Genomic DNA, 19,085 nt, shown 5'->3' with positions numbered 1-19,085 from the left:
TCACTGTAACTTTAAATCAAACTGCTCCTCTCACATCAGAACAATCCAGCAGTGAATTGGAGGCAAGGTAGTGAAGTAAAATGTATAAGCTGTTAATTCATTAATTAGTAGAAGGCAGGGTGACACAGCTGGTAGAGTGGGTGCTACAAAGCTACATGGGTCATAGGACATTACTTATTAATATTTATTAAAAATTCAGGCAGGTTACTTTTCTTTATTTGATATTTAGTCATTTCTAACCACCTACTATTTTATTTAAAGCATAAATAAAATATTTAAAATAAAATAAAAATGGCATTGGGATTACATTAGGAATATAATACACCAAATATATCAGCGGTATGTCAAAATAATATATTTATGGAGTTATTGACAGGGTTTGAAGGGGTGTGGGTGTTTACTGCTAATGACGCCATTTTGAGCTCCATCACCCCCATGCAAATGGCCGCTGTGATCCTGACAGTCTGCCAAGGCGACGCAAAGCAGCCCCTTTTTTCTTAAGGATATTTTGTATAGGATGAGTAAAACTTTTTCCTGCTCCAGGTGCCAGAAAATCTATGAATAATAGTCTTCTTCTTGTTTCTTCTCCATGAGGCTGAAGGACAGCTGGGCCTATAGGAGACCACACATTCCCACAAGCCTGAAAAGAGTGATTATGTAGAACAGATATGTCACGGTGAGGAAGGGGGACAAACAACCATGTTTACTCCCCCTTAACACTTGCACACTTAAAGGAGCGTTTGGGAGGGGGTGTATTGAACCAGGCTTTTATTTAATGAAGTGCCAGATCTCTAATAGACAGTCATGAACCGATTCTGACTTGTTTTTCCTCTAGAAATGTGTCAAGCTTTGTTTATTTTATGCTAGTTACAGATGATGTAAGATCAATTTTGGTCTGTAGTTAAGCAGACATTTTTTGTTCTATAGTTGGGCAGACTTTCAGCATTTAGACTTGACTGAATAATTTAAATATTATACGTCATAAATAATACGGTCTTATAAAAAACAAAGTGCCAAAAAAGGATTGTTCAGACAATTATATATTACAATAAACAATAAAAAAATCCAAACCCTTTTTTAAAATCATATAAATGGCACTTCTTATTTTATTATTCTGCATTTATATAAAAGTAAACTTACTATGTGACTGGCACAATGTTCTTCCCATTCAGTTTACTTAGTCAAGTAGGCACATAACTAAAGATAACAAGTTTAATACAACTATAATTCTGGTAGTTGATTAAGTTTAATGGTGATCTCCAGCACATCATTGCATTAAAGTAATTCATAATAGAATCAGATACTTTTTTTACTTACATCTATATAGATACATCTATCTATACATCTATCTATTTATGTAACTGCTTTACAAGACTTTAAAAGATTATTAAAAAAAATCATTAGACTGACTCCGGAAATGGAAATTTTGTTGCATTTTTCAGAAGAATTATCCTATTAAACTTTATTCTGTCTCCACAATTAGTAAAAAAAAAAAAAAAAGAACATCAACAATGTAATCAATCAAGTTCTTAATAACTTATAACAGTTATTGTGTCAAAGACAGAGAAAGACGCTTACGCTTAAGCTCTGGCTATACGAATGTCCATATTTTTCATGCCAATAAAGCTACGTCTGAGTTTGAGTTTAAGAGAAAAAGAGAGAGAGAGAGAGAGAGAGAGAGAGAGACCAGTGCAACAGCGACATCCGTTTGTAAAAACATGTAATGACAGAAATTAAGCCTTAAAATACGGATTAACACTATTACGGTTAAACACATACAAACGATTTGTATTATTAAAATAATAATATCATTAGTTATATTCGTATAATTAGTTAATTATCTATATCAGTATAAACTATAATTAGTTTATTATAATATAATAAACTAAAAATTAAAGCTAAAACAAAGCAAATCCGCTAAAACCATTAAACATTGGTTCGAGTGAAGTATCAATTACAGTTAAATAATCTAGAACCGCATTCGGCCCAAAATAAAATACGTTTTTTAAACGAAAAAATTAAAACAATTAAAATCTGCGATTAAGCGCTCTTGTCTTGTGTGTAACACACACACACACACACACACACACACACACACAACAGTTAATTAATTAACTGACAGTTATAACTAGACAGACATAAATAAAATGTATCTGTGGTGAATTGGTACATTTGGATTATAAATGTGATGCCATGTTCTCAGCTTGTTTCTCCTCTCGGCCGGTTTCACACTTGCACTCCTCCACCAGCATCACGCTTCTCTCTCGGACCTGAGACCCGCAGCGCAGGCGTACTAGCACAGTGTGAGCTTTGGACGGACCGCAGCGGGAGCAGGACGTGCGGCTCTGATGAATAACGGATCCTCCATTAGGGGGCACGAACATGGAGCTGCATTGACCGAAGCACAGCTTGTTCTGAATCGTTAACGGCTCACAGCCCTCCTCTGTTATCCGCTGTAAATAATAATAACAACAATAATAAGAATAATAACAATAATAATAATAAAGCAGGGCAACATGGTGGCGCAGTGGTTGACGCTGTCACTTTACAGCAAGAAGGGCCTGGGTTCGATTCCCTATTAGAGTTACCAGGGTCCCTTCTGTGTGGAGTTTGCATGTTCTCCCTGAGTCCGCGTGGTTATTACTTCTACTACTACTTTAGATTACAATTCGTAATCTTTCAATTAAAAACCGTAACATGTAACTCGGGTGCTGGGTCTTATGTTCGTGTACTCTTTGAGTACTCTTTCCTCCCACCTCCCAAAAACATGCAGAAGGTAAATTAGATGCTCTAAAACTGCAAATATAAGAAAGAGCGTGTGTAATGTTGTGCAATGGTTACTTCCAGTTCCTGATGTATTCCCCCGTCAAGCCCAGTGTTTTATCGACCTTGTTCAGCATAAAATAGTTATTTATTTAAAATCATAATAACATGTCACAGTACTTGTGGATTTTAGCAGAAGGTTACGTTGAAACTAACTGTTTTTATACACACATCAAAAGCAGCCCTTACTTTAGAAGAATGATCGAGACAAGAACACCCTGTACGCGGATCTATCGCAGGGCAGCACACAAGAAAAATTCCAAATAGCCAAGCCACAATTATCCACCTTCTACATCCCCAGGTTTCTAGGACGCATGTTGCTGTTTGGCACTCTCTCTACCAGATACGCCTTTTTAAAATGTTACAACTAATAATTATAGTGACCTACTTGAGTGAAAGGTAGTGCCGCGCAGCTCTGAGTGCCCACATCTTTGGAGTTGAAGGGCAGTGATAAGGCCTCTTTGGCCTGGTCACTTTTCTGCATCACTCTTTGCCACATGTCCATGCCCAGCCTCTTTTTGTTCTCGTTATCGGTGTAGCTTGGCCGCAGGTGTGGAAGTGCTGCTGTGGGTCTGTGCGCAAGCGCAGAAGGTCCAGCGCGGCCCAGCGCCAAAAAAGAGGGAAACAAACTTCGTTTTGGTGCAGGTTTACCGAACATACCTGAGGCATGGCGCCAAAAGTGTGGATTCACTTTAACGACTCGTACTGATCCCCGAACAGGTTCGTCTGCTCCGATACCGGAGGCTTCAAAATCTGAAAGCGCGCTCCTGGGAAAGTGCCCAACTGCATGTCGCGGGATTGCGCAGAGAGAAACAGTCAAAGCCATAAAGACTGCCAAAACTAAAAGATTCGTCATATTAAATAATAAATGCACTGCAAAAAATCATAAACTACAAGTTTATAGCTAATATGTGTACTTATAAAATCAGAACTACTGAAAAGAAAGAGCCTTGGACATAAAACTAGTAAGTTTAGAAAATAAAGTCTGAAAAATAAAATCGTCTTGAATGTAAGGTTCAAGGTTCCTACCGTAACCTTGCTGTCTTTGTTGCAATTAGACCTTTGAGCACTTATATAGGCGTTCAGGTAACGGTGCTCCTTTTGAGCTTTATTATTGCTGCACTAATTCCCACCATGTCAGTGCAGAAGACCGAGGGAAAGTTCACACACTGAAGATATTTTACAGCAGGTGAGTTTGAACCATAGTGAGGAGCTCAAAGCATCGTGGGAACTGAAGAAAAAAGAACTGATTGTTCCTGGATTCACTGAGCGTTAGCTGATGGATCTAAAGTGTGACACAAAAGTGTGTTTAATTATGATGAACTTAAATTACACAATGCTGTGATTAGCTCAGTGCTAAACCGTTTCCCTTCACATCCGAATCGGTGAGCTAGGGATTATTACAAGACAAAATAAGTTAGAATGTCCTATATTAGCTTTTTAAGAGCTTTTCTGTGATACAATAACTGCAAAAAAAATATGTAATTTCTGTCTGGATCTTATGTAAATCCATTTTTAATAACAAACTTTTTTTTAGGTATCTTCACGTTGACAAGATCCTGTTGCACTCACATTTTCTAAACAAGTGTAATAAGATTTACATTAGCATACTTAAACCTTTTTGTGTAGGCTATTTGGTCTATGAAATTGTGTCTTTGGTTTAAAGGATTAAAAAGCTGTAAGTGAACATCCAGATAAATATTGTTAGATGTAATAAGTGCCATAACTAAATAATGATACGAACAGACTGTATGCTATACTAAATATGACCCGTTTGCTTTACTTAATTTTATGTGGCCTAGATTTAACAAAGTATTGGAAACATTTTCTTGGAATTTCGGTCCATGTTGATATGATCGAATTTCAAAAATGTGTGCTATGTCTGAAAACTATATATTCATGCGGTGAATCTCCTGTTTAACCACACCCCAAAGGTGTTACATTGGATTTTAATCTGTTGACTGCATACAGAAGATTTTCCCCCCACCTATAAATGATGTAATTCCAACAGAACTTCAATAAGCAATAAGTTGCTTAAACAAATACGTTTTAAATTATTATTTTAATCACAAAATACCTGAAAATATTTACTATTTAACGGTGTTTTGTTCATACATATTACACTTGTTTTACACATTTGTAAAGTGGATCTGTCAATTTTCTGTTTATGTCTATAATAAACCTGTTCACCAGTTCATTGTGTGTGGACAAAATAAATAAATTTAAATGTGCATTTCTGGACGGAGACACTTTCAATGCACTCGCAATAATCCAGGTACACAAATCCACAAAGTTGAATCAGTTCATCTGGACACATGTTTGTTGTAGTGAGTGACTTTATTCAAGTGACTTCAACTTTGTGGACCTTCAGTGGCCATTTTTGTACAGCAACACAGTTATAAATATTTTTATAGCATATAGCCTAAATAATAATAATAATAATAATAATAATAATAATAATTATAATTACTTTTATAATTAATTATTGTTAATGAGTGAATAAAATGTCAGGTAAACAAGAGTCTGCAGTTTTACAATCATCACAATCAGTGTAATTCCAGCGTTACTTGCGCACCTGCACTCAAAATCTAGAGGTGTGAAATGTCCCAAGCTTCCTGTCCCTTAATGTTACCACCTTTTATTTTCTTTCACAAAAACGATGAAGCGCCGGTATACCAGCTTAAAACACTGTTTCAATAATATAATTGTTGAAAGTATATAATACCTAATCCAATTGCTTCTGCATCATTTGATAAACCTTTTATAAAAGCAGCATATGGTTTTCTTGTTAGTGTGAACGTTGGAGTCTGACGTCTTTTTAAAAATATTAATCCAAAGAATATCAAGTGCATCTACTTTACCAGTAGAAGAGTTTCACTAGGATATACAGTACGTATGTGCACTTGAGAATCAGATTCCGTTATCAGAAACAGTTTCCATGGTGTCCCAGCAAGGGGAGACAAAACTACACACTTCAGCGTAACCTCGTATCGCTCAGCATTAAAAAAAAACATGTAAATACACCTGTTTTTTAACTTCAGCAGTAATCATCCATCTCCGCACATGTAGCCTTCACACAATAGTTTACCACTTGCATTATTTTATACATGAAAGAATCAACAAATAACAAAACGATACTATTTAAATGACTGGTGATTTATTTAAATGATTTGGCATTATATAATTCGAAATACTGGGATATGAGCAGATCTTTCATTTCTTAAAATATTTAATTTTCTCCTGTACAAGATTTGTTTTACATGACAAGAAATTAGAAGTGCACCAATCATGAATAGATTACCCAAATTCTATTTTACGACAAGGTAAATTGGTTGATTGCTGATAGTGTGTTAGAGAAAAACATTTTGATTTGGATCTTGGCTGATTCAGGTAGTGCATCCATAAAAGGTGTTATTACCATATTATTTTTAACCTCGTTATGGGCATCTTTGGGATTAAATGTATTGTCTTGAAAGCTTATTGTTACAGCAACTCCTCTGGTTTTAGTATAACATGCTGTAGAGAACCAACCTATGCTGTAGAGAAACTGACATATGCTTTTCTACAAGTATTTACACTTCATAAAGTGCATTTGTAGGGTATTTTCCAGTTGCAATGCAAAGAAATAAAACGTAGACACAAAAGACACATCAAATCAAGAATGGTTACAGTTACACTCCAGAAAAAAAAGACTGGATTCAAAATAATCCAGATTGGTTTAACTTTGGAATCCAGGACTGCATCCACTTTAGCAGGACTTTACTGGTATATGAAATAGTTTTTTTATACCACAAGCAAATACATCATGCCTATAACCATATGGTCTTGGTCATTTTCTCCAAATTAACAATAAAGCCAGTAAGCAATGAAAAAGTTTTTTTTTTTTTTTAAGAAAAAACCTATAAACCCAAATCAGAAAAAGTTGGGACTGTACGGAAAATGCAAGTAAAACACAATGTTGCTAACATTTAATTTGACTTAAATTTTGTTGCAGACAAAATGAATCCAAGATATTTTATGTTTTGTCTGGTTAACTTCATTTCATTTATTACTGTATATCCATTCAGGCCGGCTACGCATTTTAAAAAGAGTTGGGACTGGGTGGATCATTTACCACTTTGCAATGTTGTCTTTCCTTCTCACAACACTTAAAAGACGTTTTGGCACAGAATATACCAAGCGATTAATTGTTTTAGGTATTATTTTGTCTCTTTTTGTTTTGCAAACATGCCTTAAGGTGTGCAGGGGCTGTCATTGTCACATTTTTGGTTTTGAAATTCTCCACATATTCTCTATTGGGGACTGGTCAGAAAGCAGGCAGGCCAGTCCAGTAGCCATACCCTCTTCTTCCGTAGCCATGACTTTGTAAAAATGTGCAGCATGGGGTTTTGTAGTCTTTTGTATGGTTTTGTGGTTTTGTAGTCTTTTGTAGTGGTTTTGTGGTTTTGTTGCAAAAATCACAAACATCCCTGGAAAAAAATGTTACTGCATGTAAGGTAATTTCTCCTAAAATTGGTAAAACATTTCTAGAAATCTGTTAAATTATAACATAAAAAACGAATAAAATAATATCCCAAATGTCCTAAATTGAGATTATTTACTTTTTCCACACACTGTTCAGAAATATTTGTCATTTCTTTTTTAGTTTTAGGCTGAAACTGAATGTGTTGTGATAATTTGAAACAACATTGATAAGGTGCAATTTCACCTTTAAACTTTAGAAAGACTGTAAAAACAAAACACAAATAAATCTAGTTGTACAAGATAACGTAACAGGCTATAACGTAATAGTATAGGTATACTGTGAGGTTTTGTTTACGTATATAGATTACAGTTAATCATATTTCATTCTAAACCAGATCAGCAAAAAACAGGATCGGGTGAGATACACTTTATAGACAATAACACTGAATAGGACAAATGTATTTTTTTTGTTTTTGTTCCTGCTTCATGTGACATAAAACATCTTTAACATAAATTTTATTTCTTACATTTTTTCACTGCTAAAATAAGAAGTGTAGCAAAAAATGTTGGGAGCTAATAATTAGCATGTTATACTCACATCACAACAGTATATTTCTGTCATCTGTTTCTGTCATCATAGTTGAGCTAACAGCCAACAATGTTAGCATTTGTTGTACCAGTTTTGGACAGAGGGTTTAGTGTGTGTTTTCCCATCAAAATGTATTATATTGTATATTAATGTTTACATTTTTAGCACAATATTAAAGGATTTTGGAGTGGAATTACTTAACCATGGTTAAGACAAATTAAAACTGAATTTCTGTCCCAAAATTTTTATTCTATAATAATTTCAGAATTACCTTATTGAGAAGAAAACGTGGACTTGGTTACTAACAGCCACTTTAACATTGATCACAGTGCTTCTAATAATACAGTAACAGTCAACACAGATCAAACTGTACTATCATAGCATCACTGCGATGTTGTCAGATACTGGAAATGCCCACCCACACCCTCATTTTCTTACAGTGCAGTACACACCGTACTGATTGTTTTAAAGATTAGTGTGTGATTTAGGTGGGCACTAAAGTTTATAAAGCTCTGATGTGGCTATTATATTACGAGGTAAAAAAAAACATAAACATAAATCCCACAAACTTGCTGTTAATGCATCAAACCCATAAACCATGAACATGCAGTTTAGTGCATTAGTAAAGAGGTTCTTAGTGTAGCAAAGTGCAGAAAGGTACAAAATATGACATGTTGCATAAAAGTTAATCAGCTGTGCAAGTGCTTCTGATGCTATGCCACTTAATATTATATTATTATTATTTAGCATCATTGTTACTTGTATAACTCATTTTAACTTTAATTTTAGCTAGATGTTCATTATTCATTAAAGTTTCTTAGCTAGTGTGTTGGAATTGGCAATAATGCAATATTGATATATTCACCAGAGTGGAAATAACATTTGCCCAATTAAAACCTAGTGCAACCAAAAAAAATAGCTGGCAGTGACTAAGCTGGGTGTACATACAGTAGTATAGGCTGCAACTGGGATTGTTTAGGCCAGGGGAAACTGATGTCTGGACATTGGGTAGTGTGATTTACTAATGCCTCTATTGTTTGTTTGTTTGTTTGTTTATTAGGATTTTAATGTCATGTTTTACACTTTGGTTACATTCATGACAGGAACGGTAGTTACTCATTACACAACATTCATCAGTTCACAAGGTTATGTCAAACACAGTAGTGGACAATTTAGCGTCTCCAATTCACCTTACTTGCATGTCTTTGGACTGTGGGAGGAAACCGGAGCCCCGAAGGAAATCCACGCGGACAGTGGGAGAACATGCAAACTCCACACAGAAAGGACCCGGACCGCCCCATCTGGGGATCAAACCCAGGACCTTCTTGCTGTGAGGCGACAGTGCTACCCACTTAGCCACCATGCCACTAATGCCTCTACAAATGATGTGGGAATTTTACACTTCTAATGTCACTCACTATTTTACTTACGGTAGTTCTTTTTCTCCACACGTACATGTGTGAAAAGTTGTATTACAATACCCATAAACAAACTGCACAAAAACAAAAAAGCTGCTTGTGCTGCTAGGGATAAATTGAGGGAACATCTGCAAAAAAGGAAAGAGAAAACAGTGACGAAAGGCCTGAACCCCTAGCAAAGCTTGTTCAAAGTTCGAAAATTAAGGTGTGCATTCTGACGACCAGACAGTAAGTCCCAGACATAGCACAGGCACATATTCAGGCTAAGCTTTAACTACGTCACACGCGATAAATATTTAGGCAAGTAAAGCAGGAGATAAGCTCCTACAGCTTGTGTTAGACAGTCACCTAAGTACTTTTTGATGAACAGTTTAGAGCTATGATACTTTTATTGAGAACACTACTATTATTGAGTGCAAATACCATTCAGTTCTATACCAATTCAGCTACAAATTATGCCCCTTCTGAAAAATGCTAATTAAAAAAACACAGTGTTTTACCTTTAATTCATTTGGTCAACTTCATTTCATTTGTTAATATACACCCATTGCTGAATTTAAGGCCTGCAACACATTGCAAAAAAAGTTGGGACTGTGGCAGTTAAGGGTGAGTAATGAGTGAAAAAAAAACTGTATAATGATGTGAGTTCAAACAGGTTATGTCAAAAGGTGATTGGATGATGATTTGGAACAAAAGCAGTATCCACGAAAGCCGAGCAAAGAGGATCAAAGATGGGCAGAGAATCTCCAGTTTGTCAACAAATGTGTGAAAAAATTATTAAAAAACTTGGCACCTACATGAACAACGATTGGCTTGTTGTTCAAGGGAGGGTGCCAGGGGATTCCTCATAACTGATGCAATTATGACTTCTGTTGGCTGATTGATGGCACCTGTACAGAGACGAAGAATAATAGTGTGTTAGGGGTCTGTCTCTCTGTACACAAAGTTGATCTGCATATGAACTCGCCTCATGCAGGTGAAAAGATGCAGTCACATCAGTAATGCAATAGAGTAATTGGATATAACTAGATTGGGAGAAAAATTGGGGGAAAATGCAAAAAAAAAAGAAGGAAGGAGTTCTACAGTGCATAATATAATTGTGCGTAAAGGCAAAGGTACAAGCCTAAGCTAAACACCCATGATTCCTGATTCCTCAGATGGCACTGCACCAAGAACTGTCATTCATCAATAGCTGATATAACCACATGGGCAAGGAATTACCTTGACAAAACTTTGTCAAGCACTACAATGCATTACATTTACATATGATACCTAAAACTTTACTGTACAAAAAAAGCCTTATGTTAACCATGTACAGAAGTGACGTCAAGTTCTCTGGGCTTGGAGACATTTGGGATGGACCATCAGACAGTGGAAATTTGTATTGTGGTAAAACAAATTAGTATTTCAGAATTTATTTTTGGAAGAAATGGGTGCTTTAAACCAAAAACAAAATCCAGGGTCTTTCATGGTATGGGGCTGTGTCAGTGTCCTTAACAAAGGTCATTAACACTTCTGTGATGGCAGCATTAATGCAGAAAAGTACATTGAGATTTTAGAGAAACATATGCTGCCAACAAGACAAAAAATTTTTCCAGGGACGTCAATGCATTTTTCAACAAGACAATGCAAAACCACATGCTGCACACATTACAAAGGCATGGCTGCGGAAGAAGAAAGTACAGGTACTGGACTGGCCTGCCTGCAGTGCTGACCTGTCCCCAATACAGAATGTGTGGAGAATTTTGAACTGAAAAATGTGACGACAACCTGTACTGTTACACACCTTAAAGACGTGTTTTTTAGAAACAATGGGAAAAAACCTGAAACACTTCATCACTTGGTATCCTCAAACTTATAAATACATTGACCTTCTGAGGAAAAGGGAGGGAAAGGGAGGAATAGCAACATTACAAAGTGGTAAATTCCATCATCCCAGCTTTGGGAACGTGTTGCAGGTATGAAATGCAGTAATAGATAAATATTAACAAATGAAATAAAGTTGACCAGACAAAACATGAAATATCTAGGGTTTGCAATAAATAAAAATCAAAATAAATGTAAGAAACAATGCAGGTTTTTTATTTGCATTTTTCATTCTCCCACAATTTTTTTCTGATTTGGGGTAGTACATCCACCAATAATTTTAGGTCTGGTAACTGCAATAGCTTCCATATGGGGGAGGGGGGTTCTCATGGTGAGTTAATTAAACTTGAAGCTGGGTGCTTTTCACAAGAACCTTTCTATCAGTAAGTGTGTGAGTTTATTTATGCATAGTCACACCCTGTTAAACTGAACTCCCTTTTCCTCAGAAGGTCAGTGTATTCATAAATTCGAAACACCTTAAACCACAGAGCTGTTCACAGTGTCTGCTTGTGAATGATTAAAAGGAAGGAAACAAGTCCGCGGACTGATTCTTGTAACTGTACTCAGTCATTCAAAGGGTAACCCTAAGCACTTTGTGATATGAGTATTAAATTTTAATTTTAATTAATTTATTTACTGGTTCACTTACTTATCCATGTCACGCTTTATACATTCTCAGCTTTTCTGATCATTGTTTGAAGTGCAAAGTGTTATATTAGTAGAAATATCTTTGTGCAACAAAGATGCAATAACAACACACAAAAGTCAGTAACTATGAGAGAATGCAGATAACCAGAAATGAATGGACAGCTAAGTGATGAGTCAAACTGAACAGACTGGAATGAATGTTGATGTTTAGAATTGACTGCCATCACTACAACACAGTGAAAGGGGACCATCACAGCCAACAGACACAAGAGTTCACTTTCAGCTCTCAGAAATGCACATAAATACATAATAACATTTAGAAAGTTTAACATTTGACCTTAAATGTGTGGACCTTTGAATATCACTGACATTTTATTTCATGTTGTAGCTTTAACAAAACCATAATGACCATAATGAACAAAAATACAATGTAACATAATACAATCAAACTTCTCCATCAAACTTTATAGCTGGCACTATATATGTAAACCAAGCCTGCTTTACTAGTAAGCAAAATAAGAAGCTTCTTAGAGCAATGAATCCATTAGGAGCCTAATTATCACTGTTGATAGGGGAAAGACCAGAAAGTGGCAAACTGAATATGATCTCTTAAAAAATATATGCACCAAAAAGTGAAAGAAAAAGAGAGGCACACCAAGTAATGGTTGAATTGAAGAGAGGATACCAATGTCACAGGTGTTAATTATTTTAAATAGTACAAATATTATGTGCTATGTTATTTGTTATTTTTGAATTGTATAGTTTTGTAAGGATGTTAATGTTCTATACCATTTAAAAATCTTGTTTTATTAAAATGTTAATTATTTTACTGTCTTGTATTTTTAAACTATTCAGGTGTGTAATTCTATAATAGCAGAAGGATTGTACAGCCGGTGGATTGGGAGCCACACAGTTCCTGATTTTTGATCCTTGTTTTGGTCACTGTGTGGTATTTTGTATGATCTTCCAGTCTCTGCAGGTCCTTATACCTCCCAGAAATGTGTGGAAGGGAAATTAGCTGTTCTAAATTACTTTAGGCATGAGTAAGTGAGTGAATGTGTTACAGTGTAGTTTATTGCACACAGTGTTTTTGGGTTTAAATGAGTGTTGAAGTTAAAAACTGGAGGAAAAGAAAGAGGTTGGTTAGGACTAAATGTTAGAGCTGGCAGAGGGTTTTTTTCATTTCTATGTCCTTGTCACTGTACACATACTGGGCTCCAAGTTTATCAGTATGACTGTTCATCAGTATGATTGTGAGTGTTTTGCAATGGAGTTTGTAAAACCACCAAACTAGGAAAGTTGGGACAGTATGAAAAATACAAATAAAACGTGTTTCTTACATTTACTTTGAATTTAATGTATTGCAAACAGTACAAACCCACTACTGTATATTTCATGTTTTTTTTGGTCACTTTAATTTCATTTGCTAATATACATCTATTGCTGCATTTCAGTCCTGCAACACATTGCAAAAAAGTTGGGATGGATCGTTTACCACTTTGTTATGCTGCCATTTCTTCTCAGAACACTTAAAAGATGTTTTGGCACCAATGATACTACACAATGAAGTGTTCCTGGTGTTATTTTGTCCCATTCTTCCTGCAATAACGTAAGGCTTATAAGGTAATAAGGTGTGCAACAGTATGGGGTTGTTGTTGCATTTTTTAATTTCAAAATTCTCCTATCACTCTCTTTTGGGGACAGGACAGGACTGCCAGCAGGCCAGTCCAGTAGTACCCGTACCCTCTTCATCCGCAGCCATGCCTTTGTAATGTGTGCAGCATGTGGTTTTGCATTGTCTTGTTGAAAAATACATGGATGTCCCTGGAAAAGATGTCATCTTGAAGGCAGCATATGTTGCTTTAAGATCTTAATGTACTGTACTTGACACAACCCCATAAGATGACAGACCCTGGCTTTTGGACTTGTTGCTGATAACAGTCTGGGTGATCTTTTTTATTTTTTGTCCAGAGAACATGGCATCCATTTCTTTAAAAAAAAAAAAAAAAACTGAAATACTGATTCGTCTGAACACAATAGCCTACATGTATCTACTGTGTGATGGGTCCATCCCGGATGCCTCAGAACCCAGAGATCGTAACGCTGCTTCTGGACATGATTAACATGATTCTTTTTACACAGTAAACATAAAATATACTGTCTGCAATTAAATAAAAGTCAAAGTGATTTAGGGTTGTATGACTGTATGCTTTATATAATGTTAACAGTGTGTATAGCTAAAACAAACAATCTCCCTAATACAAAGGGTTGTCTACAAACAATTGGCAAGTTGGGAATGATAGTGTAGTATTGTAGGGTGCACTGTAGAGCTTAAATATATCTATAAACAGTTACTTTAATGTAGTATTTGTTGATTCTTCTGCACTGTTCAAAAAAAAATCCTTTAATCTAACTGGGGTTGTATGCCTGCAACATACTCTAAAAACTGGAACATTTACCACTGTGTTCCATCACCTTTTGAATTAATTAGGGATACTTATTGTTGCAGTTTGGTAAATGATTTTTTTTGCCCATTCTTGAGTGGGACAAAAATTCAATTGCTCAACAGTTCATGGTCTTCATTGTCTCATCATCCTCATGATGCAGCATATATTTTCAACAGAAGAAACATGTGAACAGCAGGCAGGCCAGTCAGGCACACACAAGTCATGCTGTTGTAGTGCATTGTAGTGCTCTAAAATCTATGACCTTATGTCAATGGTACCTTCACACATATGCAATTTCATGACATGCAATGCTCATTCCATGACAGATGCATTTTGTAGCTTTTGCTGATAACAGTCTGGATGGTCCTTTTTACAAAGAACAAAGAACTTAATGGTCAGTGGCCTAAAACATGGGTCCAACTGACCACAGCATGCGTTTCCACTGTCCTTTGGTACATCTTTGCATATTGAAGTTTAAAGTTGAATTCTTTGTCACAAGTGTTGAGCCACTACCCATATTTGATGAGACTTTGGTGGCTCCTCTTTTTTATATCTAATCATGATTTCCTCACCTGTTACCAATTCACCTGCTTATTGTATAATATTTCCAAACGATTTAACTTGAATATTATGTGAGCTTTTCATTCTTTTTTCCCGTCCTAACTTTTTGAGTGTTTTGCAGGCACCAGATTTAAAACTTGTCACAATCAAGTTGATCAGCCAAAGATGTACACATAATATACTGTACATACTAACTATAACCCAAGATATGCATAAATAAATGCAGCTGTGCAAAACATTTTACATGTGCATAATTATATATGTAAGTAACAGGATGTACTCAAATCCCGAGGTGAATCACATATTGGATCAGAGCCCGGTGCTTAATTTGGTATAGGATCAGTTAAAATAACACACATATTTTTAAAAGTATGTTATTCTGACTAACCTTTTACCAGATTAAGCTCCAGGCTCTGATCCAATATAAGTGATCAAACTCAGGATCTGAGTACATTCAGTTATTTTAATAAGGATATTAATAGGTCCTTATTATTAATAGGTCCTGATATTGAGTCAGATGAATTTTAGAGTGCATATCTATGATCAATAAACAGCTTATTTAAGTGCATGTTTTGTCTAAACTGTCATCATGGATTACAGGCTAGATTATAGTTGTGATCAAAGAAAAGTGCGTGTTCCTTCAGTAAAAAGCTAAACCAATGGTACACTCTTTACTCAGATTTCATAAGTAGTACAGTTTAACTAGTAGTTAGTGGTTAGTAGTTTAATTAGAAAGTTTTACCTTTAAATGTGGTAATCTGATGTAAGAACAGCTCACCAAAACACTTCACCATTTAATGTAGATAATTGTTAAAACCAAATGTAATGTAAGGTCAGACTAAACTGTTTCTGTTAATATGAAAACAACCTAGCCAACTGCACATTGTCGTTATTAGTGAGCATTACAGAGAGACACAAACAATAAGTTTTGAGGTAAGTGTGTGGTTCAGGAATGCCATCTGCACTAGTATTGGGACACCCCTTTAAATTTTTGAATTCATTTGTTTTGGCCACAACAATGACTAAAAGCTGAAATTATATGCTTCTGACTTTGCAGCAAGTTTAGGAAAGGTCCTTTCCTGTTCCAGCATTACTGTGCCTCTGTGCTTAAAACAAGGTCTATAACAACATGAAGAAAATTTTCCAGTGGCCTATACAGAGCTTTGACCTCAGCCCCAGTGAACAGCTTTGGAAATAACTAGAACATTTGAGGCTTACTTGACCTCTCTTGACCTTTCTTGATGCTTGATTCGACTGAATGGGCACAAAATCCCACAGACATACTTCAATCCAAATACTGTTGCTATATAGTGTATATAATATAGAGTATATATTTTTGTAGCTACATTACATATAGAGTGCCAGAACAGAACAAAAAACTTAATTGTTTATTTTTCTGTAATGATCAGGTTGGTCTAAGACCGTCACTTGTCATGGCAAGACATTCACTTACAGTATATCTTACTAACTTACACCTAGGGGCAAGTGACATCAAACAATCCACCTTTTTCATGTGTTTGGGAGTTGGGATGAAACTGAAATACCTGGAGGAAACCCTCAACTACATCTGTGTTAGTGTAGTAATAATAATAATAATTAACAATAATTCTTTTTTTAAGAAATGACCATGTTAAGCCTCAGAGTGCTATGATTTAGAATCACTTATTAAAGTAACAGCTTTGTCTAATCTTCTAAACTCAGATCAATGTCTAGAGCATGAATCTTAGAAATTCTCAATCAGGTGCACAATATATATTCAAGTCACTGTGTTCTTTAAAGGGGAGGGCGGCACGATGTCTCGGTGGGTAGCACTGTCGCCTCATAGGTCCAAAGCTTTAATGTATAGTTTTTCTTAGAATTATTTATGAAATAAAAAAATTTACAACTGGACCAATAACATGAGTCTGTATCATACAAGTAAAGATCCCATGAATCATGGGATTAACTGGGAGGCATGATTCATCAGTCTGGGAAGCACAGTTAAGTCCTTCCCCTGCTTCAGGTTTCAGAGAAAATAAGTGAACCCTTTAGAATTACCTAGATTTCTGCAGCCATTACTTATAACATCTCTGATTTTTATCTTAGCCACAATTATAGACAAACGCAATCATACTAAACTAGCACAAACAATTTTACTGTTCATATCTTTTATTAAGTAAACATCCACAGTGCAGGGAAAAAAGTAAATGAACCTCTGTGTTATTGACTCCTTCAAGAGCTAATTGGCAAAAGTGTGTGAATTAAGATGATGAGATTGGAGTTTTGGGTTTCCACAGCTGTTGCTAAATAAAGCCATGCAAAGTTTGGTTACTGACAAATCTGTTCTTCTCAAGAAATTTAGGTAAGTGTAAATCATTACTCAAACAGCTTCTGAAGATTGTTCTAGAGATATATGAGGCTGGAAAAGGCAAAATCATTGCTAAGTGAGTGTATATCAGTGTACGGTTAGACAAATTGTATACAAACTGAGAACGTAGGGCTGTTTCTACTCTTCCTAGATTACGCCAAGAGCACAGAACAGAGGAAGAACCCATGGCAAAAGACCTACTGAAGACTCAAAACACAACAATCTCTTTACGTGTCCACTATTACAAAAATACTGAACAAGAGTGGTGGTCATGGAAGAACCCCCATGTCGGAAGGTGCTGCTGTCCAAAAAGATTGCAGCCTAATCTCAAGTTGTTACACAATGCTTTTGGGAAAATGTTCTGTGGACAAATAAAACAAAAGTGGAACCTTTCAGCACATACAGTTGTGTTCAAAATAATAGCAGTGTGTTTAAAAAAGTGAATAAAGCTCAGAATTCTTATAATAGCTTTTATTTTCATACACACAAATGCATTGACAACACTGCACATTCTTTTCCAAATCAAAACATAAATTAAAATTGATCAAATGTGTTATTACTTTACAGAAAGTGAAGAAAAGGGAATATTAGGCTGTTCAAAAAAATAGCAGTGTCTGCATTTTTCTTTACAAACTCAAACATTTACTGTTTAAACTGAAAAATGCTTCAATATTTAGCTTTCCTGTAAACCACTAAACTAATAATCAGTTGTATAACCATTGTTTCTGAGAATTGCTTCACATCTGTTTCATGGAGTCAACCAACTTCTGGCACCTGTGAACAGGTATTCCAGCCCAGGACGATTGGACCACATTCCACAACGCCTCTGCATTTCTTGGTTTTGCTTCAGACACAGCATTTTTGATGTCACCCCACAAGTTTTCTATTGGTTTAAGGTCCGGAGATTGGGCTGGCCAGTCCATAACATTAATCTTGTTGGTCTGAAACCAAGATGTTGCACGCTTACTGGTGTGTTTGGGGTCATTGTCTTGTTGAAACATCCATTTCAAGGGCATTTCCTCTTTGGCATGAGGCAACATGACCTCTTCAAGTATTTGGATGTATTCAAACTGATCCATGATCCCTGGTATGCGATAAATAGGCCCGACACCATAGTATGAGAAACATCCCCATATCATGATGCTTGCGCCACCATGCTTCACTGTCTTCACAGTGTACTGTGGCTTGAATTCAGTGTTCGGGGGTCGTCTGACAAACTGTCTGCGGCCACTAGACCCAAAAAGAACAATCTTGCTTTCATCAGTCCACAAAATGTTGCACCATTTCTCTTGCGCCATTTCGCACGGATACTGAACCAAGCACTACCGCTTGCTGTGTAGCAGCACCGCTAATGCTAACCGATTAAACAAAAAGCAGCGCAAGGGCTGCACGGTGTCGCACCACGCTAATCCTAAAAGGCAAAATAAAGACAAGTACCTCGACCTTGCAGTCTACACACCCGAATGGCGTATGCCACCAGGGGATACCGTCTGAACCTATAAAGAGCGTGGACGAGCTGCCACTTGAGAACAGGGAAACAAACAAAAGGTACGACACCCGCTGCTGCACAGAGCTGGCTTAAATAACCAGCCCCGCAGCTGCGGGTGATCAGCCCTAATTAGTCCTCCTCCTATTTAAGGCCTTTGTTTGCTTGGCTCTGTAAGACCTGCTTCGCTGGGAACTCGGGGTGCATTCACCAGCTACCGCAGGTCTCCTAATAGTGGCTTGACCTGAAAAGGCATTCCAAAAATTGCATTTGCAGGTAGGCATGGTCCAAAGTTCTGTACTAGTCTTATTTGCAACTACAGGGAACATTTGGTGGAGGTGATTTAGGGGTTCAGTTAGTTTCACTCCCTGCACTGTGGATGTTTACTCAAAAGAAATAAACAGTACAACTTTTGGTGTTATAAATTTATAGTTGT

General features: G+C 36.3%; 1 protein-coding gene across 1 annotated transcript; it reads right to left on the bottom strand.

Moving 5' to 3' along the window:
- Positions 1-2,177: 2,177 nt before the first annotated feature.
- dand5 (DAN domain family, member 5) lies at positions 2,178-3,649 on the bottom strand. The gene is made up of 2 exons (XM_063010874.1): positions 3,212-3,649; positions 2,178-2,453 (listed from the first exon to the last, which is right to left on the bottom strand). The coding sequence occupies exons 1-2, from the start codon at positions 3,647-3,649 to the stop codon at positions 2,178-2,180; spliced, it is 714 nt and encodes a 237-aa protein (XP_062866944.1).
- Between the last annotated feature and the right edge of the window lie 15,436 nt (positions 3,650-19,085).

The sequence above is a fragment of the Trichomycterus rosablanca genome, chromosome 15 (assembly GCF_030014385.1).
Source record: "Trichomycterus rosablanca isolate fTriRos1 chromosome 15, fTriRos1.hap1, whole genome shotgun sequence".
Lineage (NCBI taxonomy): Eukaryota > Metazoa > Chordata > Actinopteri > Siluriformes > Trichomycteridae > Trichomycterus > Trichomycterus rosablanca.
This window is presented reverse-complemented; position numbering and strand designations above follow the sequence as displayed.